This window comes from Urocitellus parryii, chromosome 4 (genome assembly GCF_045843805.1).
Source record: "Urocitellus parryii isolate mUroPar1 chromosome 4, mUroPar1.hap1, whole genome shotgun sequence".
NCBI classification, from domain to species: domain Eukaryota; kingdom Metazoa; phylum Chordata; class Mammalia; order Rodentia; family Sciuridae; genus Urocitellus; species Urocitellus parryii.
Window position 1 is genome coordinate 110,134,355 of NC_135534.1, and position 26,660 is coordinate 110,161,014.

The 26,660-nt window shown below is 42.4% G+C and overlaps 1 protein-coding gene and 1 non-coding gene across 6 annotated transcripts; one reads left to right on the plus strand and one right to left on the minus strand.

Annotated features, from left to right (window-relative positions):
- Positions 1-205: 205 nt before the first annotated feature.
- Scn3b (sodium voltage-gated channel beta subunit 3) lies at positions 206-24,520 on the minus strand. 5 transcript variants are annotated; one of them, XM_026402710.2, is made up of 8 exons: positions 24,258-24,520; positions 23,420-23,622; positions 22,889-22,968; positions 15,952-16,115; positions 13,401-13,626; positions 10,047-10,185; positions 5,329-5,409; positions 206-4,957 (listed from the first exon to the last, which is right to left on the minus strand). In XM_026402710.2, the coding sequence occupies exons 3-7, from the start codon at positions 22,941-22,943 to the stop codon at positions 5,346-5,348; spliced, it is 648 nt and encodes a 215-aa protein (XP_026258495.1). In that variant the 5' UTR covers positions 22,944-22,968; positions 23,420-23,622; positions 24,258-24,520; the 3' UTR covers positions 206-4,957; positions 5,329-5,345. The 5 variants fall into 5 exon arrangements, with proteins under 5 accessions (XP_026258495.1, XP_026258494.1, XP_026258491.1 ...); XM_026402709.2 differs by having other exon boundaries at positions 23,378-23,622; XM_026402706.2 differs by having other exon boundaries at positions 22,889-23,622.
- A 1,050-nt stretch (positions 24,521-25,570) lies between these two features.
- LOC113192581 (U12 minor spliceosomal RNA) lies at positions 25,571-25,720 on the plus strand. Its single transcript, XR_003302028.2, has one exon. It is a non-coding gene; the product is annotated as a U12 minor spliceosomal RNA (small nuclear RNA).
- The last annotated feature ends 940 nt before the right edge of the window (positions 25,721-26,660 follow it).

A 26,660-nucleotide genomic window follows, 5' to 3' on the forward strand; every position in this document is an offset into this window, starting at 1 on the left:
CCTTGGGCTCCAGTTGTCACTCCAATCCTCATTGTTTTAAAAGTAAGACATATATTAAAAAGAACACATGCATCGCTTGGTATGGTGGCTGGTATTGTACTAGGATAATTTTTAATCTCCATCAGTAGTATTGTAGGAGTGTGGTGAACTGTGAATTCTGAAGTTTCTTTTCCCTTTGGGGGATTTTGTCATTTTCCAGGAAGATGGCCACTGGGCGGCAGCTTTATTTTATGCCTCTCTTGCCACAAGTGGTGGGCTAAGATCCAGTGTGGCCCTTGCTTCATAGCTTCTTCCTGCACAGTTAGCTGCATCTTAGGAAACTTGTTGGATGCCAGAAAAGAAGATATGTTTCTCTAGTGTTTTTGTGTTTGGGTAGAAGAGAAAGGGGGCAAGGAAAAGCTAGATCACACATTTAGCATATGTTTTTAATTGTAGATGATTAAATGTGTTTTCCCTTCTCTAGGCACATCCAGTTGGGTATAGGAGTTGATACAGATTGGAGGGGTTACGTAGAAACCATGCAGAATGGGGTGCTAGGTAGAAGCTATGCAGTAGTTACACATAGTAAGTAGCAAAACCAGAGCCAGTGGCTTTTAGAGACATTTTATTGACATTGTTTAACAGAGTTTACTGAAAAACACTACAAATAGGCATTAGGTTGTTGAGGGATAGGGTGGTGTTGGGAGCAACTTTTCTAGAGTTCAGAAAAAGACTGGCTGTGGAAAATCAAGAAAATGCCATATGAAGGTGATGATGTAGGAAATAGTCCCGTCTGTGCCGAGACTGTTTTCTAATTGTGTTCCACAAACCTACCAGCACATGTCCTTCAGTGACTTCCCTCCATATCACATACACTGCCCAGTAGATGCAGTTCTTGCCCAGTGGTGACGGGGAGAAGACAGAGCAATACTGGCTCTGCAGTTTAGCTGGCTTATGACAGAGGTTGAGGCTGACCTGTAGCTCAGGCTTGTTTAACAACTAGGACCTTCTATAAAATCAAGTGAGGAAGCGAGCTGAACTAAATATGAGGTACATTACCACCTTAGCTTTTAGAGATTAAGTAAGACTTAGATGATGCTCTTTTTTCAAGTCTAAGATCATCAGGCCTGTTTAGGGTCTAGGCTAGTATTCAACACAGTGGGTGCTGGAAAATGCAGAGTGAGTGGATATCAGACTGGTGAGCAAGCACAACAACCATCTGGATATATTTTCAGTGACTACGTGAATTCACTGAGTTAGGGTTTTCTCATTTACAAAAAGAGCTGAGACGGGCTTTTTTCCCTGCCCCTCACTTCTACCATTTCCATGTGAAACTGGGAAAGTGGAACAAAAACATTTGAAATATGTCTAGCCCTTGCTTCTCCTTTTTTCTTGCAATGATGCAATCTTATAGACTTTTCCCTCTGATGTGTAAAGTAGGTTCAGAGATTCTAGATATATTTTTCCTTTTTTTCCCTCCACTTGAGACAGGGTTTCACTATATTGCCTAGGATGATCTTAAACACATGGGTTCAAAAGACCCTCCATCCTCAGCCACCCCAGTAGCTGGGACTACAGGTACAAAATGCTGCATCCAGCTCATATATTGCTTTTTGATGTAGTAGTTCTCGGGAGGAGAGGGATCCACTGTGTCTCTTTTTTTTATTTTTTGGTACCAGGGATTGAACTCAACCACTGAGCCACATCCCCAGCCCTATTTTGTATTAGGGACAGGGACTCACTGAGTTGCTTAACGCCTCACATTGCTGAGGCTGGCTTTGAACTCACCATCCTCCTGCCTCAGCCTCCCAAGATGGTGGGGTTACAAGTGTATGCCACCATGATTGGCTTATCTCCTCTTCTTAAGCGTTCAACGCTCTACACACTTCCCAGCATATTTCTGATTTGAAAATTTCTTTTCTACTAATATTTCTAGTTCGACATTCAGGAGAAACCAGAAACTCAGAAGGATATGTGGATGTGCAGATGTTTGGGGAAACCAAAAGACAATGCTGTTAAACAGACTAAAAATGAAGGTTGGGATAGGGACGGGAACTGACTGTCCAGGTATTTTCATGCAGAGTTTGGGGCTTTGATATAAAACTAGATGGTGGTAAAGGTCAACAGGGCAAACTGCTCCCAGGACCTATAGAGTTGAGCAATCAAGTTCATGGCTGTTAAGCAGTAAGAAAGGGAAAATCACACTCAGCCTAGCTTGACCTTTAGTGAATTGTGTTACTGAGGATTAGTCATGGGAAACATCCAGCACCAAGACAACAAATGGGGTTTCTAAAGTGATTATAGCCCTTGAAAACTCTTCTAAGCCCTTTAATAAGTAACAACATACCAGATAAAGCTTCCAGAGCTACACGCATTTAAGTCAAGATCTTGTATAGGAATATGTGAAGAAACAGGGAGGTGAGTGAAGACTTCACATAGGCTGGTGATCACAGTACCTTATAGATGTATAGTCAAGATCAAGTCTCCCAGGAAGGAGTTGAATTGCAGTTTTGGAGAAATAATGATATACAAACCAACCAGAAGGAGAACCAGGGTGGAATGGGCTCTCAAAGCACATTTGTAGTATTTACCAAGAAGCAAAGTGGCAGAGAAGTAGGAGAGTGGGATTAGGGTGGAGAGAAGGTGGAGACATCTGGACAAGCAAGAGAGGCAGAGTCGGATGGGAGTTTAAAGTAAGAAAAGAAGCAGCTGAGGTGTAAACTGGAAGAGGAGTCAGGGGACCTGGATTCTAGCTCTCCACTGATCAGCAAAGTGACCTGATAATCTAGTAAAGCTACTTAACATTATAGCCTCTATTTCTTCGTTGGTAACATTGACTCTTAAGAACATTCACCTCACTGGAAGAAATGGAGAAGAAATAAAATAAATGGAGTGAAAATGCTTTTGCATGCCAGGTAGCTCTTGCGAAGGTATCAAGGATGAGAAGTGTTGAAAATATTTAAAAAGAAACAAAGAAGATAACTTGTGAAGAATAAATGATCAGCATCATTCGGTCCATGAAAAATAATTTAGAAAACATCTAGTGTTGTTTTTTTTTTTTTAAATAAAAATGCAATCATGCATACCACTTGGTTACAAATTAAATGCATGGTCCACTGGAAACAAGGGGAAAGTGGAGTAGGAAGAACTGACTCGCTGCTGCTACAACCTCCACATCAACCAGGCTTGTGATTGGGTAAACCTCCCACTGATTCAGGTCCATTTTCCCAATTAAGAAAAATGCTCTATATCATCTCCTTTACTTCAGAAAGGTGGTGTGGCAAATTACCAATAAGAAGGGTCTTGAATTTATTGCAAATGTTTTCTTCAACACGTTAGACTCTCCATATGTGTTAAGGCTCTTATTTCAAGTACGTCCTCAGGGATGGAAGAGATGATGAGCTTGTCACGTGATGCCCAAAGCCAATGGAGAATAGGCTTTCAGATCAATTTCCCCAGACTTGAGGGCCTTCCTTCTTCTGGAATCCCAGCACTTTCGTCTTCTCATATCCCATAAAACCTCCCCATCTCTTAGCACTAGGTGTGAAGGATATCACACATAGACACTTGGACCAGTCACTACATTAACAACAACAACGAAAAAAGAGAGACACTAACAATTTTCCCATCATTTTTCTGCTCTCTCAAAATTCAGAAAAGACAAAAACCAAAAGAAAACGAAAACACCTAAAAGTACAGATTCATACATAGGTGAGGTATTTGGATGCCACCTCCCCATCTTTCCCTTATCACTTTGTTCATCCATCCATCTCGGACTAACAAGTATTTTTCTTAGTTTGAATATTGTTCTCAGAGGCGATTTCCTCCTGGGGATGTATCGGATTCACACATCTTTATAGGAAATTCTTCCAGTCTATCTCATGTACTTCTGTGTCTCCTTCCTTGGCCAGTTTCTAGTTCCCTGAATCTATCAAAGTTAACCTAAGCTGTACCATCCACCTCAAATCTGTGCTTGTACAAAAGGCATGGCTACAGCCCAGCTCAATGTCAAAATCTTTTCAAAAACAGAATAATCCATACTTTGGGAGTGAAAACTGGGCAGCATCCAAAGCTTATCTCTGTATAGTTTGTCCTCTTAATTCTCTTATATGGTTGAGCTCTGTGTGAGCCTCAGTGGCCTCTTATAAAATGAGGACTAATACTGATCCACAGACAATTGGAGAGGAAGAACTCAGAAATTTCAGTCCCAATGCCCAGGTGGTGTGCTCCCCAGAAAGAGCACACATACATCATTCCAACAAAATCAGGAGTATGTTATATGGATTTTTAGAGCCACTTAAGATTGTCCTGGGTCCTTCCCCAGACTCTTGTCCTTGGCTTCATTGAAGGACTGGATGCAATCCAGGCCTTAGAGACCTATGGGGGATCTAGTCCTGGAGTACTAAGCTCCAGAAAGCATTTTAGTCTATGTTTAAGGATCTTTGTCACTGAAGAACCTAGAGAGGCATGCTTCTCTCTGATGCTCTAGTCAAGTGGGCCACACACTTGAAAAAAAACTGACTTCAAAGAGTCCAAGTACATAACATGCTTTTGCTTTTACTGAAACTAATAACTTCCTCCTTCCAGTAAGACATCCATTCTCTTGAAGCAATGGAGAATGAGCCAGTTCAGGCCAGTTGGGGGAAGAGGGAAATGCTACCTCCAGCATTGGTATGGAGTTATTTGGAGCACAGGGAGAAATCCAATTGGCACTGGAGCAGCTGGCTTGAAAGCGAGGATAGGCAAGGTTGACTCCTTGTGGATATGTTGGCTCCTCAGCTCTGGCAAAGTCTCATGGTGTGTGGAGTTCTGATGGAGTTAGGAAGTCAGAGGTGAAAGCTCAGAGGTGGGTGGATATATGATGAATGAATAGAAGGATGGATGCAGGAAGGGAAGCAATGGGGACCACGGGGGCACCTTCCTGATGCTGCTGACATCACGGAACCTGGGATAGCCAGTCCCTTAGTGTTCAGGACACCTACCAATGATAAAACAAATCACTCAGAATTTCCATCCCAGCCTAGTCCAGTCCAGCCCAGGCAAGTCCAAAGACACTGACCAAAAAAAGGGAGTGGAGAATTGTGCCCTTGTTACCATGGGCAAGGAGTTTGGCCTGGCAACACTCAGGTGAAAGAAATTCACCTTCTGAAGGGCTTGTCCGCATACACAGCTTTGTGACTTAGTCATCAACTTAAAGAAGTACCCTGAGGGTAGGGATACCAGACCGGATAGAAATCTAGAAATCCACTAAAGGGATCAAATTCAAGGTCATATCAGTTGTGGGTGACAAAGTCACTATGCACCCACCCATCTACATCCACCTTCCCCTCCCAAGTCCCAGGACCTCACCTCAAGTCATGCCACTCCTATTCCTCTACAGGCACTGCAGAGTTCTCCTTGTTCTCTGAAGGGATGGCAAGGTAGTCAGACCTATAAAGGAAGGGGAGGGGGGAAGAGGACCAGTGGGGCTTGTGAGACAAGGAGGAGCAGGGCACAGGCAAGGCTGTCTTCAGGACAGCTCTGCATTTCCTTCTGTGGCTGTTTCCAAGACAAAACTAGAATGACCCTTTCAACAGATTAGAATAATACATCCTCTCCTGTATTTGTACATGAACACACCCACTAGCAGTATCTGAGTCTTCTTATGAATCCACACTTATGCAGGACTTACCTAAAAAATACTGGCTAAACTGAATGGAAATGAAATTATATTTTATAGTTATTTTAATTTTTATTTTCCTGATTATTGGTAAAGTTGAGCATTTCTTCATGTGTTTATAGGCTGAGTTTCTCCTTCAATAATTTGACTGTTCTTTTGCTGTTTCAAGTGTTTCTTCTAAGATATTTGTGTTTTTTTCCGCACTGATTTTTTCTTTGACAGTTTCATGTCTTGAAAATTTACTTCAGTCTATTGTCTATAAATTTTTAGATGGATTTCTTTGGAATAAACAATTGATTTTTACATATAAGATAATGAGAAATGATCATATTTTCCTTCTTTGATTTGTACTTTTTGTATTTTATTAAAGAAATTCTATGTCCAGGTAATACTGATATTCTCTTACAATCCTTAATAGAATTTCCAAGTTTCACATCTTACTTTGTCTATAAATTTACTCAAAGTATTTTTGTTTAGCATAGAAGATGTGGAATTTTATTTTATTTTTCCTACATGGACAAGGAATCCTCCATCCACAACTTACTTGACAATTCCTTCTTCTCTCAGTGACTGAAATGACATCGGTTTTATGTATTTTTTTATACATTCATTAATCTTTGGGGCACTTTCTGTTTTGTTCTGTTTGTGCATTTTATACCTATGCCAGGATCACAAACTGTTTACCCTGATAGAGCTATAAGCAATCTTAATCTCTATTAGCTTCAAATTAGTTAGCTACTTCTCCTGAACCTAATTGTTCCTTCTTTGAATTGACTTAGACCAGACATCTACAAATTATGGTTCACAAGCTAAAAATGACTGTTACTTGTTTAAAGTGTTTCAAACACTCAAGAAAAACAAAGAACAATGGGTGTCAGAGATCCTACATAGTTTTGCAAAACTTAAAATATTTACTACCTGGCTGTCCTTTGGTTTAGATAATTTTTGGCCCTTTGACCTTTCATGTGACCCTAAAAGATCAGCTTATCAAGTTCCTTAAAAAATTCATGGAGATTTTAATTGGGTTTCACTGAATTTGAAGATTAATTTGGGAGGGAATTGTTTTAATAGTGAGGATTTATTTTCCATCTGTTTGCTTTTTCTTGTGTCTTTCAGTAAAGTTTTATAATTTTCTTCTTAAAGGTCTTTCATATTCTTGCCAGATTTATTTCCAGGTATTGGATAATATTTGCTTATATTATAATTAAATTTTTAAATACATTCCTAAATTAGCTGTGGAATATAGGTGATTTTTATAAAGCCATGGGTTGTTCTACATTAGGAACATGTTCTGAAAAATAGATTGTTAGATGATTTCATCCTCATTGAACATCATAGAGTGTAATCACACAACCTAAAATGGCAGACACCACTGGATGACACAATTTATGGGGCCACCACAGTATATGCAGTCTTTATATTATGCAGTCATTATATTATGGATGTGAGCAATGATAATTTATTTTCTTCCTTTCCAATTTTTACCCCCTTTTTTTCCTTTGTATTACTTAGCATACTGGATAAGGTCTCCAATTCAATATTGAATAGAAGTGGGGAGAGATGATATTCTTGACATGTTCTAACATTATAGGCATTTCTTCCAAAGTTTCTCTTTTTTTTTAAAACCGTTGTTCTTTTCCAAAGTTTCAAAAGACATATATCTTCTGTAGACTATCTTAGTAGCTGCTGTTTATTAGTTTAAAGGAAGTTGGTGTTTAAACATAGATTTATTTATTTTTATCCTGCTCAGGACCTACAGATGTTCCTTGACTTATGATGGGGTTATGTCCCAATAAATTCACCATAAGTTGACAATATCCTAAGTAGAAAATATACTTAACATATCTAACCAACCAGACATCATAGCTTGACAATGTAGAACACTATAGAGAGATCTCACAGCTGACTGGAAGCTGAGCCTTGCTATTGCCACCCAGCAACGGAATTGAGAAAAAATTGAAATGCAAAATTTCAAGTAGTTTTGACTGAATGTTCATTGCTTTCATACCATCACAAAGTCAAAAGTCAAAAATTGTAAGTTGAGCCATCGTAAGTAGGGGATGAGCTGACTATGGGTCTTGCATGTGAAGATGCATCTATCCTTCTCTCAGCCACCTCTCTCTTACACAGGTATCATTTCTCCTGCATTCTCTGTTCTATTCTAATGAAGCACCTCATATTTTCCCCTTTATTTCTTGTTTTTCTATTATTCCATTCTGTGTAAGTCCCTCACATTTATCTTTGTTTACCTGTATCCAATTTTCTATTGAACCAATCCATTTGATATTTTATTGACTACATTTTTTATTTTCAGAATTTTTTTCTGCCTGTCCTTTTTTCCTAGCAACTTACCCTATTTTTATATTTTAAGTTTTACTTTCATTGCTTTAACTATTTTATTTTATTTTTTTTATTGGTTGTTCAAAACATTACAAAGCTCTTGACATATGTTTCATACATTAGATTCAAGTTGGTTATGAACTCCCATTTTTACCCCAAATACAGATTGCAGAATCACATCTGTTACACATCCACATTTTTACATAATGCCCTATTAGTAACTGTTGTATTCTGCTACCTTTCCTATCTTCTACTATCCTCCCTCCCCTCCCCTCCCTTTAACTATTTTAAACAAGATTATTTTCTATACCTTCCCAGGTCCTTCTTATCTGAATCTCCTAGGACTTAATAGTGACCTTATGTTATTTCTCTTGCTCATCTGGATTGTTTTCTTTCTTACTGAGGATTAAACCTGGGGCGCTCTACCATTAAGCTACATCCCTAGCCCCCCCCCCCCTTTTTTTATTACAGGCAGGATCTCACTAAGCTGCCTAGGCTGGCCTCTAACTCATGATACTCCTGAGTTGTTGGGATTGCAGGAGTATACCATCACTACTGGACTATTTTCCACAGTGACTTTTCATTTGGGGTTGGATTGTGAAATCCCTTCCAGAAGTAATTAGTCTAAAGAATCCTACTGGACCTTGGTAGAGAAAGAGGGTCCCTTCAGAAGGGCTTTCCATTTGTTTCTATAGGACGCTCCCAGTTATCACTGTCCAGGGGATATTTTTTTTTTACTGAATTTCTCAGCTTAGAGTTAGTTTCCTTAATCATGTGGATAGTATCATTAAGTCCCACATTTTGTGGGAAAAGGCTATGGTTACTAATTCTCAAGAATCATTCATTTTTCTGCTTGAAGTCAATACAACATGGATAGGTTTCCCTGACTTTTCTGGGGGCTGGTGGGCTGGTAATTTTCTGGCCCACCCTTTTGTGACTGGTAGCCCTTTGGGGATTCTGGCTCTGCTCAGAATCTTAGTTCCAACTCTGTTTCTTGTGGGGGCCCAAAGGTAGACACTTCTGTTCAAGCATAAACACTCCCTGTCCATGCACTAAAATCCAATCACTAAAATCTAAGTCACTAAGTCACCGGGAATTACAACTTTCCTTCTTTCTACCCTCATATATAGTCTGTAGTAATTTTCATTTCCCTGAGATCATAGATACCCTGCAAAATGAGGCTTTCTTGAGCAAACATTTCCAGATGGCAGCCACTTAGGCTTTTCAGATTATCCCCTCAGCAATATTGCTAGAAATCTGCGGGTTGGTTTTTGTCTGTCTTTTCCTGTCTTTCTCTCCCCAAATAACAGTCCAGCATGGTCTCTCAGACTCTTTGCTATAGACCCCATCATCTCTCACACGTGATCTCTCAAGTGACTAGGGTCGTGGCAAAATTGGCAAAGGCACAGGCTGGATATCAGAAGATTGGAGACCCTACTAGGGGGATTTGATCATGGTTAGACTCTAGGGGATGAACTCACGGCTTGGAGCTCCTTATCTCATAAAGGTGGGCTGATGAGTTCCATAGTATGCATGGAACACATATGCACACACATATACACTTGTATACATATACACATATATTTAATATGTGTGTATTTATATATGTGTGTGTATATGTAATTCTGAGTCAAACAGCTGAACATGATGGATGTCAGGAACAGAGAGGTCTGGGTTCGAATCCCAGTCTCCGCACTCACTGTGTGTTCCACCTGGGCAGGCCATTTAACATCTCTGAGCCTGCTTCAACATTTATAAAATGGCCATAACATAATAATGCTAATTTTATGGGTTAGTAATGGCAGCCGATGTTCTTCACCTCAGTGGTTAAGTGTGCAGTCCAAGAGTCAGCAGACCTAAAATCAGACATTGCTTTGTCACTTACAGTGGCCCTTGGTGAACTCTGTATTTTCATCTGTAAAATGGATACAATAATGTTGCCTACCTCACAGGGAGTTATAAAGAGAAAGGTGAAAGGATGTGTATAAATTGCGTAACACTTCATTTATCACAGCAGACACTCACAAGGGGCTAGTTATCCTTATTACTTTGGCATCTTTGGACTTACGCATTTTCTTGGGCTGCTTCTTCAGCCTTTGAGACCTTTCTGTAGCAATATATCATCTCGATGAGCAACCACAAGGTAAGGAAGACCAGAAGGATGTACATCATGATTTCTGAGACCACAGAAGTGAAGTCTTCCCCAGCTGCAAGAAAGAGAATGAGCTTCAGAATGTGTATGTCCCACAAACCCAGAGCTGTCTTTGGGGTTTTAGATCTAGGAAGCCTATTTTTTAAGTAAGACTTAAATAAGCGCTGAGTCTAAAGGAACTCAGGAACATGTTCTTTCCAACTCAGGAAGATGTCAGAGGAACTTCAAATCCTCTTGTCAGTTTTTTCACTGAACTTCATTGGCTATTCTGGAGATAGGGATGAGGGAGAGTGATGGATGGAAGAAGTAGAAGAACAGCAAAAGGAAACTTGGACTCAGAATTATATATACACACACATATGTACACACATATATAAATACACACATATTAAATATATGTGTATATGTATATAAGTGTATATGTGTGTGCATATGTATATATACATATGTATATATGTGTGTATATATGTCTATATATGTGTATACACACCCACATACTTAGGGAGGGAGGAAGGGAAGGAAGAAGAGAGGAGGAGAATTGGGTCCCAATTGTACTACTTACTGGTTTGGAAACAGCCATTTCCTGCATTGGAGTCTTTCTTAATTTGTAGAATGGGATAATAATTCACATCAGTCAGGGTTACTGTGAAAGTTACATTACCTAGTATATTTAAGAATATCTGTGTGGGCTGAGGGTAGATGCTTGCCTAGCATGGGCAGGTCCTGGGTTCAATCCCCAGCACCACACACCAACAGAAATGTAATAAGATGCAAAAATCAACACAAATGTAAGGCACATGTCTTATTTCAACCACCTATAACCTCTGAACAGCAGGTGATGGAGGTGATGTCCCCAGGGAGAGTGCATTGGACCAAATCTCCTCCATAAATTGAAGTACTTAATGAGTTTTTGTTGAATGAATGAATACAAATAAGTGTTGGTCTGTTTTGTTCCACGATCAACAAAAATGACAATTAGAACATGATACATGGCATATAGTCTGATCTAAAGGAAGGAATTAAATTCAGTTTGCAATTATCCACAGAGTCCAAATCATCCCCAAAGCTTTGTTGGTTTAAACAAAAGAAAAAAAGCAATGACTTCTAGCCATGAACTTCATCTCAGAGAAGGTGGAGCTGGAAGTCATAGATGTAGCTTGAGGCACGTGTCGTCTCCTGGCCTGGAAGAGGGTTCATATTTGTCTTAATTTATGTCTTAGAGACAGAAGGAGCTTAATCCAGGAAAAATTTAATGTGAACAAATAGAACCAGACAGATTCTCTGGGACAGGAATGGAAGAAATGGCATGTCACAGTGTCACAGTGGAGGGTGCACCTATGAGTCATGTGAGGGCAGTGAGTATTCAGTGTGGATAGCTGTCACGGAGTCACAGAGGCAAAAAGAAGGAAGAGGAAAAGTGGCAGGCAGTGGGGATGGTGGTGGAAGGAAAGGTGCTGTGGGTTAGCTTAATAAGCAAAAGATCTGGATCCTTCTAATGCTAATTAGCTCTTGTCTCTAAGCCAGCCCCTCCCTCACTCTTATGGAGCTCTGTTCTCCCAGGCACAAAATGAGAGGCTCCAGAACCGCACCCTCCAAGTACCCGAGGGGAGTCATTTTAACTTACACAAACCAGAAATCACTCAAACCCATTGCCCTCACATCTGCAAAGGTAGAATGGAGGAGCCTTGCTGGATTAAATCTCTAAGCTTCTTTCCAGCCCTACCGTCCACAAGGCTTTGTGACTCTGTCAACAAACTTGTTTTTCCTTCTCTTCTTACCTGAAGCGTGCTGCGGTGCCTGACAGGCTGACTAGCTTAGGTTTGTCACAAATTTCCATCAGATGTGCCCCCAGTGGTCTCTGGAGGCAAAGCCTGAGGCCTGAGAGAGCAGGAGGTGGAGACAGGAACCTTCCTAGGGTCTGGCAGGTACCAGCCAGCAGTTCCTGATGATGAACAGCAGGGGGCACCAGGCGCCCATCCCCAGGGAGGAGCAAGTGTAAACAGAGGAAGATAATGGAACTTTGGAACAGATGCATACCGCAGAGAGCTTCCCGCCCTGTCCCCTGCGTCTCACACAGAGGAGACAGGCTCAGAGAGGGGATGTGACTCATCACATCTCAATTCAGGTAGCCTGAGTGTTCTGCACATTCAGAAGTGATCTACCTTCTGCTTCAGTTACAGCGTCTCATTCTCTGTGGTTCACTCTCAACACTGAGGTCTTCACTTTACTGTTTTGACCACAGTATTTAAAAAGAAAAGAAAAGAAAAAAAAAACTTGTAGTCTGGAAGTTAGGATTCCCGGGTCCCTTTTCTAGGAAGAGCACTATCTTTAGCTTGATCTCTTCTTTCATGCCCACACATCAGGGCCTATTCATCATCCTGCATCTCAGGGCAGAGATGATGCTAGCAACAGGCTGGAAATAGACCTCCTGAGAAAGAAAGGCATCTGACATGTGAAGAGGTACTTGCAAGGGGCTCAGAGCTGCAGTTCTCTGAGTCCTCTGACAGCAGCACCAAAGCAGAATGTGAGTGCCCTCAAAGTCCTCCCTCCAGGTTCTGGACTTGGAATGCAAGAGAAATATCTGAGTTAAGTTGCTGAGAGGACTTCCCACTCACAAGAAATCAGCTGAAAGGTCTGAAGACCTTAAAGACTGGAGAGCTATCAACTTGTCCCCTTCTCTCAGCTGAAGATGGATTTATGCGAAGATGTCACAGCTGAGGAAGGGGTTGCAGGTGTGATTATTGTGGAGAGACAGACAAAGATAAAAAGCTTGTCAAATTTTGGGCTCAGAGAGTGGTTCTCAAAGTGGGGTTCCCAGCAACAGCAGCATCCCCTAGCAAGTCAAAAAACCTGTGTACTAAAAAGGCCTGCAGAAGATGCTGAATGTTGAGAAACAATGATGTGGCAGTATATATTGCTTGTAGACAGGAGAGGATTTCTAGATAACATTATACAATTTCTTTGTGCCCACTGAATCAGGGATTCCACACAGGTTAGAGAAAAAGGCATCACTAAATCAGTGGCTCTAGGCTTTGTGGAGGTTGTCTTTTTTCTCTAGCAGACCAAGAAGAGGTCATTTTACTGTCATCTCCAAGCCTTCCTGCTTTGAGGAAGGGCACAGAAGGCAGGTGGTGGAGTGTTTGCAGAAAGCTGGCTGCTCAAGGAAGATGGGTACAAATACATGGGTTTTGCACTCTCCAAAGGCTCTCATATCCCCCAACCCCAACCCAAAGAGTAGGATGCCCCAGAGACCCTGTGCCCCAGCCTCACCCTCCTCAGTGACTCGGAGGGGAATCAGCCGCGTGGTCTTCACAAAAGGCCGATGGGCCTCAAACTCAAACTCTCGAGACACGTTGCAGGTGTAGAGGCCAGAGTCATTCAGAGTGACGTTGAGCACTGTGATGGACACATCTTGCAGGTCCTTGCTCCCATTCCACTGCAGGCGCCCTTGGAAGGGGCTCTCCACCTCCTGATGGCCATTTCGATACTCGTAGATCTGCAGGTTGAGGAGCAGAAGCAGGTAGAGCCAGGAGAAAAGGTAGGGCAGGACAGCCAAGATGGAATGGGATGGAGGAAAGGAGTGGGGAAATGAGAGGACCATGTGGCCAGAAGACCCAGAATATGGGGGTGCAGGGGAGGACACGGAAGGAAACAAAGACAGGAAGATGGACACAGGCAAATGGGAGGGGTAGGCAGGAAGAAGCTTGGCAGGAAAAATAAGGAGGAAAATGGGAGAACAACAACAAAAAAAAGGTGGAGAGGCATACAGAAGACCAGGAGGGGAAATTGAGAGAAAGAAAGTATTGGAAGGAGATAGAAAGGGAGCTCAAGAGAGAGTGTCATGGGACAGCCAGCAACAGAACAAGGTGAGGAGACCAAGAGAGGTGGTTTCATGAGCAATGAAGACATCTGACAGTCCTGAGCTTAAAATGTGATCCTCTGAGCTGGTACCCACTAAGGGACTGTGGGGAAATCTGCACCAGGCCATAGGAAGGGAGTCTAGGACACTGAATTGTGATCTGCCATCAGAGAGGCACACGTCACGGCTTTTGCTTTGCTTTGGGCTAAATTCAAATTGAAATCTGCTCTCTTAAATGTCATTTCTCAGGCACCTTTCCTTCTGACATGACACTTGTGTTCTCTATAGCTGTGCTATTCGTTCTAGTCTCCACTAGCCACATGTGGCTGCTTAAATTCAAATTCCTAGAAATCGAATGCAAAATTCACTTCCTCAGTTGCACTTTCTCCTCATTTTGGGGAGGCCAAGAAGAAGGGTGGGCAGCTTGTGTATGACTGGGGCCTGTTGTCTACGGGGGCTTTTGGATCTGGCTAAGACCTCCAGCCTCCTGTAAGTGGGGCACTGGCTTCAGGGCAGCTTCACTGATGTGTCACTATCAAGTCTGAGCCAGGCCCAGGAAGTCTCTGCTGGTTCCTATATTGGCACCTGAGTAGAGCCAACCTACACCAATATGGCACATAGAACACAGGTTAAAGCGTTAAGAAGAAAGAGAGCAAGCAAAACTCAACTTCACCCTGCTGTTTGTTGTCTCCATTAAAAGTCTTTGTAGAGAAGTGCCCCCAGGAAGGCAAGACAGAACTAGACAGAGGCTTTAAAATCTGCAGTCAGACCACCTGGGTGAAGTCTGAATTCTCTTACTTAGGTAACATGTTTGAACCTCAATTTCCTCATTTCTCTCTCTCTCTCTCTCTCTGTGTATGTATGTATGTATAGATTTTTATGTAGGTATCTGTGTGAATATATATATACACACTCACACATACATCTTTTTCTCTGGGAAATACTTAATATAATGCTTACTATATTCCAGGAATCATTTTAAATGCATTAAGAATTAGAACTCGTAAGTCCTGGTAACAACCCTATATAAGCTAGCTATAATTTATGTCCCCATTTAAAAATAAAGAAACCAAAGCACCAAGAGGTTGAGCAACATGACCTGGACCCAGAGCCAAATAGCATAGGGTAAAGCATCAACCCCAGGCAACCTGCTCCAGAGTCAGTGACAGTATCAATGATGGTCATCTCTAAGGTAGTATTCCAAACATGCAACAACCACCTTATTAACTTAATCCATCTCGTGGGATGGTGAGGAAGACAAAATGGACAGCACTGGAACAAACCAACCAGGACTGACATTGCTCATGGCACAGGTACAGAGTCAGGAGCAAATCCTTTAGTTTAAAATCCTTTTGCCAGGAGCAAATCCCTTGGTTTCCAGATCAAGGGGGAAGCCTGGGGATTCCCGGCGGGAAGGATGGAGGCATGACCCTGGGAGACAGGTTACAGCGAGTCTCCACTACAGAGCTAGCTAAGTCCGCTATGTACCTATGTGGTTGCACGGGGACACCAGCTGAATATCAACCTTGGTCATCCCTGTCATTCTTATTTCACGGGGATGGTGAGAGTTCAAAGAGCTGTGTTATTTCACATCATGATGCTTCATGTTCTTTCAGTTTCTTTACTAATTTAGTCCATCTCATAGGATAGTGAGGAAGACAAAATGGACATACTTGCAAGAGGCCTCACAGGGTACCTAGCCTAGAGGAGGCTCTCAATAGGATTTATTTCTTTGTCCTCCTTCCCCTGCCTGTAACCAGGGCTGCTTGTGGCTGGACAAGCTCCCTCCCTTTCACAAAAGCGGAGCTAACTAAGCCTGGAAGTTATCTCCTCCTTAGGAGCTTTCAGTGCGAAGAAAAAGAGCCAGTGAGTGTTAGATCCTCATCTCACAGACTGTCAGGAGCCAGGCACACAACAGCACAGACCGGTAAAAGAAAGGCCAGAGCCAGCAGTCGGACATACAAGAAAATCTTTTCCGCCCTCGGGCCTGTAGAACCACTCCACCACCGTGGTGGCCTCCACCTCCTCCCTCTTCATGCAGGAGATGCAGCGCAGCTTCATGGGAGTTCCCTGGACAGCCTCCGTCTCCGAGGGCACTTCTACACACACAGGGAAGCAGACGCTGACTGAAGGGAGCACAGAGGGCAGGGAAGGGACAGCGGGCAGTGGGAAGGGGGGCCACCAGAGGGAGGCATTGGAGGACAAGGAGGGAGAGAAAAACGACAGAGAGGAATCATTAGATAAAATTGAAAATACCTGTTTCCCTGAGTCCCCAGCTGAGTTCTCTAAGCATACACATATGCTCAGAACAGGAGCAGAGCAAGACGAAGGAGATGTGAATGACCCAGACAGAAAGCCTTCTCCTGGAAGCAATGAAGATGCAGCACAGGACAGTCTTGGTTCCTACCCTCAAAGTCTTAAAGTCTAGCGGGGAGATAGGGCATCGAGGGACCATCCACCCACCCCATCGTCACCCCAGCGTTCACTGAAGTCCACTCGATGCCAGTTCTATGCTAGGCTGGAGGTGGAAAGATGAACAAAATGGTAACCACAGCCTCAAGGAATTTATAATCTAGAAGGGAACCTGTTTCTACCTATGATAAACATATTCCTTCTGGGGAAGAGAGAAGAGGCAGTGAGTCTGAGGCTAGAAAGGTAGATGGACAGATCCCTGCTGTGAAAATCTCTGTGTGTCCTTTATAGTATGAGACATCAAATACTCTAAAGGCACAGAGATGTAGCCACATCTGTGTTTTAAGAAACCTCTGGGTGATTCTGACACTTGGACGTTGGAGCAGCAGTGGGGAACTTGATTCTCTGACCACTAGGCTAGAACAAGTCTCTCTGTAGAGTAGAGGGAGACTAGGTTAAAATCTAGAGAGATCTGATTATGGGACACTTTACATGCCACATGGAGGTTTAGACTTATGTTATGGTTCCTGCCTTCTAGATAAAGTCCATTTCAAGAAAAATATATCAGATTGTAAATTCAGAAAATCAAAAGTGGGACACAGCTGTCAACAAAAACAAGAGCGAATGTGGGTTGCATTAACAGATGCACAGTGTGCAGAAGGAAGGAGGTGCAGTTCTTCTGCAGTGTTCAGAACAAATCTGGACCGCTATGATCAGTTCGGGATGCCATATTTTCAAAAGGAAACTGTTTGATGAGTGCGTGCCCAGAGATGAACAAGATGGCGAGGGGCCCACAGACAAGCCTAAAGTCTGATAAGGAATGAATGGAAGGACTCAGGGTGGTAAGCTGGGCACGGAAAATATCTATCTTCAAATATTTGAAGACTGGCAGGTGGAAGAGAATTTGATTTTACCCAACTCCAAAGTTTGTAAGAAAAAATATAAGTTTATCATAATAAAAATGGATTTTCTAACATTAGGATGGTTTATTAATACAAAAAAACTATCTGGTATGGGAGTTTATCCTCATGGTTTGGAAGATTCAAAAATAAACTGGCCACCAAGAATTCTTATATCAGGACTCCCGAAGTCTCCTTCCGAAACTGCCCTCTCATGAACTAATGATACAAATAGAACCTCTAAGAAGAAAAATAAACAACACACATTGACATTTAAACCAACTAGTTCATCATTAATGGTCAGCCTGTCCATCTACTGAAAGTTCAGAACTATAGGAGATTAAAATGAGACTGACAGAGACTAATTTTGAGTCAAAAATGTGTGGGCTGCAGTTATGGCTCAGTGGTAGAGCGCTGGCCTCGCACGTGCAAGGCCCTGGGTTTGATCCTCAGCGCCACATAAAAATAAATAAAATTAAATTAAAAAAAATTAATACTGTGGTTGGTTGAGAAGACAACAGATTTTACTTCCATTTTTAAACTTAAGAGTTTAAAAACTAAATGACACTATAATTAAGGTTTAAACAGTCAACATAAAATAGATGTTAATTGGTTTTCAGTCTCTCAGGTAAAGCTGGGCTTGTGTTATCTTGAGTTTGCACAAGGTCCTCGATGGTTTGATAGAGAGAGGGTCCACATCTAGGTAAAACGGATCAGAAACACTTTCAGCATGTGATGAGTTTAAAGTCTTGATCACAATCCTGCTTAAAAAAAAAATTAAAAAAGAAAGGTATTGTTTGTGCAAGTTTGTGAGTGTACAAAGGGGCAGAGGGCATGCAGCAAGAACTCTGTGTAGCACAAAATCTTGGAGTCCATTCATATTTAACAAGAGGTGATAAAGGCAAGTTCAGTGTCAATGATCTCAGAAGCAGGACAGGTAGAGTCCCAAGGAAGACATGGTTATGACTATAGAGGTAGGAAGATAATGGTATTTGGCTCCTGAAGGAATGAGTTTGCTCCACAAACCTTTGAGACTCAGTATCTTAGGCACTAAAATGCTACAAACAATATCTGTGTAGTATATAGACCATGGAAATTCTATGGATTTGTGTGAATGCATTTTATATGTCACTTATTAATGTTATTTTATCCTGCATTTGTTTTCTTATTTATTTATTTGTTTGTTTTTGTTTGCTTATTTATTTGAAAAAATGTATTGAATGCCCACTGTATGCTGGGCATTGTTCTAAGCACAGAATCTCAGTTCTCATGGAGCCAAATTCCAGGGTAAGAAGAATGAAAATGAACTACATTATATTGTAATAAGTGCTGTGAGAAAAATAAAGCATAGGAGAGGAGGGAGGAAGGGAGAGTGAATGTACAAAGTCGTTGGAGGTGACCTCACTGAGAAGGTTAACATCGGGCAGTCACTGAAGGAAAGAAATGATGGAATGAGCCACAGGGACGCTCACTCGTGTAAAGTCATGCCAAGCAGGGGAAGGAGCAACTTGAGGGTTCAAGGGTCCAAAGGATTGTGCTTGTCATGTTTACTACACAGCAAAGACAGCAGAGAGCAATCACTGCTCCTGGGGTCCTGGATAGTACACTGCAAAATAGCCACAAAGCCCTCCCTTCTTATTTGCTTGCACTTTGCAATATGACCTCCTGTTCCTTCTGTGAAGAGGTCAAGTCTATTTCTCCCCTCCTGAGTCTCCAGCTCACCACCTCCTTTCTTTCTATTGAAAGCAAGCTCTTTGCAAAGAGCTAGCAATGTGGGAAATATAGCAAAGGAAGTAAGCATAACGGGGATGAGAGAGGTAAGGGAGGTCAGGGCAGGATTGCAGCCGGATCTGCAGGCCACATTAGAATTCTTGACTTTTGCTTAGAGTGACATGGAGAGCCCTGGAGGCTTCTGAGTGGAAGCATGGTCAGATCTGATTTGTACTAAATTCATGATCAGCCTGATGTGTTGAGAATAAATTGGAGAAGTGAAGGGGGACAAGAGTGGAAGCAGAAAGAACAGATAGGAAACTGGCACAGTAGTCAGATCGGAAGATGATTTTGCTAAATGAAGATGATAAAAGAGATAAAGGGGTTTGAAAGGGAATCATCTGCTGGATTAACACTGTTGAGTGGGTGAAAGAGGAGTTCTTTAGTGACCAAGTAGATGGGGTGGCCAAGACAGGAGCACAGTTGGGCCATTAATAGTTAGGGGAGGGAAGGTGGGATCTAAGCAGACAGGACAGTGAATGTGTAACAGCAGCCTGTGCAGCAGTCCTTCTCTTTTCAGTGATGATAATCCAAAGTATCTTCAGAAGGCCCAGGGCTGCCTTTCTCCTGGCCAAAGTCCACACTGCTCCTGGGGTCCTGAATAGTACATTGCAAAATGGCCACAAAACTCTCTCTCCTCATTGGCTTGCCCTGTGCAATATGACTTACTGCTCCTTCTGTCAAAAGAAAAATCTATTTCTCCACCCACAAGTCTACAGTGCACCATTATGTAACGCTGTAGGTATGCTGTAGGTATCCAAGGAAAGATTGTACATATATATGGCAGGAGCTCAACTCACATTGCTGCCTATCAATGATAAACTCCTGGAATAATATTGGCCAAATCATTTGACCTTTGGACTCTTCTTCAACTTCCATAATAATAATGAAAAAACTCAAGAGAAAGAACACTATGATGCATTCATTAATGATGATTATATTCAACTCATCTGTCACCTCCATATTTTTCTCTTCCTTGGCCATTGTCACACTGCCTTTTCTGGCTTGCTCTAGAATGCTTCCTTTGCAATAAGGTGATGAAGGTTTTAATTAAAATGTAAATAATTTCCGAAATGGGGTCACAATTGCAATTAGTTTCAGATGTTAACTCCTGAGGTCATCAAATTAGCCTGTCATGCAGCAGGGTCCTGAAGGAATGAGGTCTAGGAAGGGCTATTAGGGGAAGAGGAAAAATTCCCCAACACAGGGGACCAGTGGGAGAGTAAACCTGAAGAAGTGCACAGAAGGCAACAGGAGCTAAGGGATGGGTGAGGCCTTGGGAAAGGTGATGGCATGTGGAGGGGGAGGGAGGGAAGGATCAGAGGAGAAATGCAAGGACAGCAATTGTGCACAGCTGCACATGACCACAGAGAAGCCACAGAAGATTGAAGTCAGAAGACTGGATTCTCTAGCCGTCCTTTCCTCTCCCTAAGCTTATTTTCTCATCTCTAAACTGGGAATAATATTCCTTTCCCTTCAGTACCCTGTAGAATTGATACGGGGACCAAAAGAAGTAATGAATTGAAAATTGCTTTGTAAACTGTGAAGCATCAGGCAAGTGTAGGTTTAAAAATTCTTATTATTAATATTATATGATTTATTAAGAGAATAAAGGAGCTTTTTTTCAATACATGCAGCAAGTAAATGGAGAAAACCCTTTCCATTCACACTGCCATCATGTAAAAAATCAGCTTGAAAAAGAGGGGACATGTCTAGCTAAATGCTTTCCAGTATTATAATTACATGCTAATAAAATAAAATTGCATTTGTGAGTGAGGCTCTTTCTCTTACATTTAACAATGAGGCATCCTGAACTCCTCTTTACCTCCTGCAGTTTCTCAGTCTGGTGAACCAATGTTCATGTTGAAAAGATGCCGAGAATGAGCAAGGAGAGATGTAATGTGGTCAGATTTTCCAAAGTTTTGGGGGGTGGAGGAGGGAATGGGCACTCCAACAATTCTAGCAATAGTCTGTAAACATTTCCCCATCATTCAGTTGTGAAACTGAAAGGAATATTAGATGTCATCTATGACAACTTCCAAACTTTACATATAAAGAAACAGATTCTCTTAGGTTGTTACATAGTATGAGAGAAGCAAAGGAGCAAGTCCTAGTCAAAAAAAAAAAAAAAAAAAAACCACCTGGACTACAGTATGCTTTCTCATTCCAATGGAATTCAGACAGGAATGCTAAAAACTTAAAAGTCTGGGAAGAAAACCTATGCAGACTTCACCCCAACCCTTCTCTACAACTTTAGCTTTATCCACACTCTCTCTTATCCTGCCAGGACTATAACCACTCCTAAGCCTCACAACCCTAGCATTTCCCTGGAGCAAATCTCAGCCTTAATCTTCAAGGCAGGTGAGCTCATTGGCAACCTATTATGTCTGCTTCATCTCTAAGTCTGGTGTATTCCACTGGGAATGGATGGCAGTAGGACTGCCCTTGGGCCTGGCATTACTCTCCCTCCTCATCCTTCTTAGCCTGTCTCATTAGGCTTTTTTTTTTTTTTTTTTTTTTTTTTTCAGCAGGAAGCTTGGTTCTGCCTTTGGTCACATGCAAAATCCAGATAATGCTGGCAGCCAGAGTTAGCCCCAGAGACTGGACAAAGATACCAAGGCAAAAAGTCAATTCTCATCAGCATGTCTGCCACTGCACAGGCAGAATGAGTTTCATGCCAAGCATGGGAGAATAATCCAGTTGTCTACTTTTAGTCAGGGGGTGGGCACAATCCAATTATCCTTTTTATTGATTATAGGATGGAAGAAGGTAGCAAAGATCATGTAAAGCAATTTACCAACTAAAGAGACCCTGTTTGATTTAAGAATATAATAAGAGACACCAAGGCTGAGATGCCTAGAACTGCACACACATGCACACCCACATGTTCACACCAGTCCATTCAGATGTCTATACTAACATGTTCAGACACATGCTAGTGCACATTCAGACACTGAGACTCAGAGACACAAATATCATCTCTATCACATAGTAAGACATTATCACATAGACTCTTAACTCCGTTTGTACACATTCAGGCACCCCACTTCAGGCCCATCCCTTGACATAGCTCTGCTCAGCCTTACTGTTGTCAAGTGTAGGAGTAACTTATTTGGAGGGGGGCAGGTCATCTCAGTATCTCACAACTGGCAAGTTTATTCATCAAAAAACCCAGCTCCCCAAACATCAAATCATCTTAGCTCCACAAGTGTACCAAAACAAAAACAACAAAAACATTTCCGCGTTTGTCTATTTATCTAATACATAGCAGTAAATGGCTTAAGCCTGTTTCCCCCTATTCCTTACCAAATTAAGCAAATAGATCAACAATCAAAACACTTTCATTCTCAAAATCCATGCACCCAGCGTTTGTGTTGTTGTTGTTAACATAGAGAAATGAATCTGAAGACCCAGTGATCTTTCCAGGAGGATTGATTCCTCATTGAGAAATGAAATGTGACTGCAAGCAAGATTTCTTATAATGAACGTGGCTATGTTCCCTTTCAGTAAAGGGGGTTGGGGGGGGGGGACTTAAGAATGATCACGAAAGGAGGAGGAGCGAAAGAACCACCAAAAAAGGTTGGGGGAATAAAGCTGCAGGACAGCGGGGAGGTGCCTTTCCAATCTTAAAATTCCATTCTCATGGAACCCATTTAGATCTCCATGTCTGGCAGACATGTACAGAGGGAAGCCAACCAGAGCTTCTTCTTCTTCTTTTTTTTTTTTTTTTGTCATCAAGGACATCAATAAGTGTTATTATCGTTAGCATGATTACTGTTATTTGCATCTCGCATGGCAGGGTGCTGGCTGGTACTTACCCCAGTAGATGAGAACGAGAGAAACCAGGGGAAACAATCTGTTGAAGGCAGGCATCTTTTTCGGCGGGTGTTTTCCGGGGCTAAAGGGAGAGATTCCCTCAAAGACTGCGCCCTCGGATTCTTTCGAGGAAACCCTTTGGGACGGATTGCCCAAAGAGGGCGACTTTCTGACTGAACGAAGGGCGCCGTGCCTGGGGAGGCTCTGCTGCCGCTGGAAACCGGGATGGGGGAAGGGGAGGTCCCAGCTCCAACCTATCCCAGCAGAACCCAATTCGAGGGAGCGATCAGCACCGCCGCGCACTCTCCCGGAGCGGGTTGCGGGATCCGGCTCAGGACCACGGACAGTAGCTTCCCCGCCCACCCCGGAACTTCACATTCCAGTGGCTCCCCCGCGTTTCTGGCTTGCGCCCAGGGCAAGCTCAGCTCGGAAGGGAGTCGCACGGCTGGCCCTAGGAGGCTGGGCTGTCGAAGGGGTCCATGTTGATTCACCTCTCGCTTCCCCTTACAACAGCTAGCAGGATCCACCCAGACCTGGGAGCTCTGGCTTCTTCCACCCGGATCGCCTTCTTCGGCTGGGCGTGTCCCTGCACCCGAAGCCACTGGGGCCTCCCGTCTGGGATACAGAGTTCGTCCCACGTCGGTCTGTACACCAGGGCCTCGGCTCCCCGGGAGATTCAGAGGTGCCAGGAAAGAGACGGAACCTCCTGTAGGGCTGGCGATGTCGGCGGTGGAGGCTGGGTAGAGAAAAGTGCCCCTGCCTTGGAGCTCGCCCCAGGATCACGCGGGGTCCCGACCCGGGTAGCAGGCGACCCGCGGCCCCTCTCCAGGCCCCCAGAGCTGTGTATGCTCTGTTAGCCTTGACATGCGCAGGCAGCTCTCCGCCCCCACCCCCACCAAAGACCCACCCCCTTGGGCACACGGTCCCCACCCCCAAACAGGCGTGCCCCTCCCAGGCCGAGCGCGCCGCCGGAGCGGGGGCGGAGCCCCGCGCCGCGCAAACACCTCCAGCCCAGGAGGTTTCTCATCTTGCTGTCACTCCACGGGTCTCCCTCTTACGCCTCAATACCTCTCCTAAGCAGCCGCGCTCTGCCTCGCACCAACTCACACACTCCGGGAGACAAGCCCACTCCTGCTCCAGCAGATATGCTTGCCTCCAGCTCCGGGAAGAGGAGGGCCAAATCTCATTCAGGCAATGATGTCATGTGCAATGTCCACATTAAATGGCTCCTGGCTTCTTTCCTCCTACCCCATCCATCCCCTCCAGCTTTCCCAGTTCAGCCTCCGTCCACCCTTGATTAATTGGTTCCCAGAACAAAGAATGCAGCAAGATAATCCCTACTTAGGGCAAGCGGGTAGGGGTGAGACGCACCTGTGCAAGTGTTTACTTCATCTCCAGAGAGGTGATCCAAGTGTCAGCGCAGGGGTAAGCATTGGGAGTTGGGGGTAAGAGGACTGCTCTTCCCTTCCGAGGTTTCTCGCAGTCCTTATAGCTCTAATCGCTTTTTCTTTTTCTTCCCTCTCTCTTTCCGTAACCCTCTTTCTTTCCTTCCCTCCCTCCCTCCTTCCTTCCTTGCTGTCTTTCTTTTTTCTTACAGATCCTGGTTTGGTGTCTTCCAACTCTTAGCCACTCCCTCGTTCTAGCAGCTGCTTGAGTGTCGCTGCCCAATTTCTGGAAGGGAAACCTGAAACTTCACCCTCAGTTATAAACCCAAGTTGACATAACAGGTTAGGAATGCCTGGAACTGAAGTGAAAGATTAATAGAGAATGATTGGTACAAAAGCCTGCCCCCAGCTACCTTATTATTCTCCTAGTGTTCTTTTGCTAAAAGGGGAAGTTTAACACTGATATTCCAAAAGGGAACACAGAGTAATAGCTGACTGTAAGTGAACCACTCACAGGAAATGCTCCCTCACAACATATCACACACAGCAACAGAACATCTAAATAAGATATCCCTGGACAGACGCCACTGGGCCATAAAATCTATGTTGGTTTGAAGACCAGCCTTTGAAGCATATTATGTTAGATTTGGATGGGAAGTTAAAGTTGATTTAATTCAACTTCCTTTCCAATACATAAATCCCCTCAAGAACGTTCCTGAGGAAGGTCCTTGACTTTTTCCTTGTAAGAAGTTATTACTTCACAAGTTTGTCACTTTAATGTTGAATTCTGTAACTCTTCCTCCCCAAACTCCATTAAATGTTTGTAATAATGTTTTCTCCTTAAGGGAGCCGTACTACCCACCCCCACAACCACTGCAACAGCAAAAGTGGTTTGTTGTTGTTGTTGTTGTTTGTTTGTTTGTTTGTCTGTTTTGGGGATTGGGCTGTTTCCTTAGTTTCTTTAAGTGAAAGCCCTAATTCTTATGGTTTCCAACCTTTAGCCACCCTGGTCACTTTCTCAGGAGGTTTTTAGTTGATCACATGATTGGCCAAATGACTGATGTTTCCTATGTGGTCTCATAGGACAGATCCAGTGGAATTATGACCAGTTTTGCTTTAGAGAGTGTATGTATTAAATACATTTGAATTGCATTTACATTATAATGATCTTATGTTCAGTTAAAATCCCAAAGCATCTTTCCTCAACCTGGTGTAGAGTCAGTTTGAACTTGTGCAGGGTATTTTAGAAAAAATTTTAATGAAACTTTTCATTTACTGCTATTAACATTTATTAGTTGTTTGCTTTAACCTTATAAGTAAAAAAAAAAAAAAAGATTCAGGGTGATGACTGATTCTTCACTGCTAATGTGAAGTAAATTTTTGAACTGGTAAAGTTTTCCCCTAAGGTGACCTGCCTACTTTGCAGAATGCCTGGGAATGATCTGTCCATTCCCTATACACTAAAAAGTAAATTGTTCTATCTCTTTATACTTGCAAGGAACATAAGTAGTCCCTAGCATAGGTTTCCCTTTGACATCTTTATAGCATTAAAGTGACCAATTAAAAAAAATTATTAATTGCAAGGAAGGATCACATTTATTGAATTCTGAATCAATTACCCAATATATCTATCTTCTTTAGCTTAATTTTTGTCTCTTTGACAATCACTTGGTCTCCACATCAGGTTTTTAAAACAATGAATAGCAAAAACAAAAACTAAGAGTCCTTTGACATGCTCCTAAGGCTTCAGTTTAGCTTAACAATGAGCTACTAATTAAAGTTCTTTAGTAGGTTGCTCAATCATAAATAAATACCCAAACATATCTTCTTACTTACATAAGTACAGTATGATACATTTTGAAAACTTAGAGGAATAATAAAACATAGGAAAGAAGTAGGATCAATGCTTTACTTTTACATGGAAACAGATTTTTAGTAAAACAGTTCAAGTCATTTCTAGGAGGAATTAATCTTTTTCACTATGTTTCAAACTATTTTTATCCAAACAAACAGGGATATTTAAAGGGGGAAATCTAGGGTTAGAAATTTAGAAAGAATTGTGATTTAATTTCAATCATCTTGATATTCTATGTTTTTATTGAAAAAGTCTCATCAAGATTGAAATAGGGTGACTGAGATATTTTTAGTCCAATAATTCTATCAAGTGCCATACACTAATCACAGCAGGCTTAGATTGGCTTTATTAATTTCTTAATTTTTTTAGATATACAGATGGTAGAATATATTTTCACATATTATACATACATGGAATATAACTGTTTCTATTTAGGATCCCATTCTTGTGGTTGTAGATGATGTGGAGTTTCACTGGTCATGTATTGATACATGAACAGAGGAAAGTTGTGTCTGATTCATTCTACCGTCTTTG

Coding starts and splice junctions, on each gene's coding strand:
- Scn3b (XM_026402710.2), bottom strand. CDS start 22,943: ATGCCTGCCTTCAACAGATTGTTTCCCCTGGTTTCTCTCGTTCTCATC. Junction 16,116..22,888: donor TCTCGTTCTCATCTACTGGG/GTAAGTACCAGC, acceptor TGCTCCCTTCAG/TCAGCGTCTGCTTCCCTGTG. Junction 10,186..13,400: donor CCTCCGAGTCACTGAGGAGG/GTGAGGCTGGGG, acceptor TCTTTCTTGCAG/CTGGGGAAGACTTCACTTCT.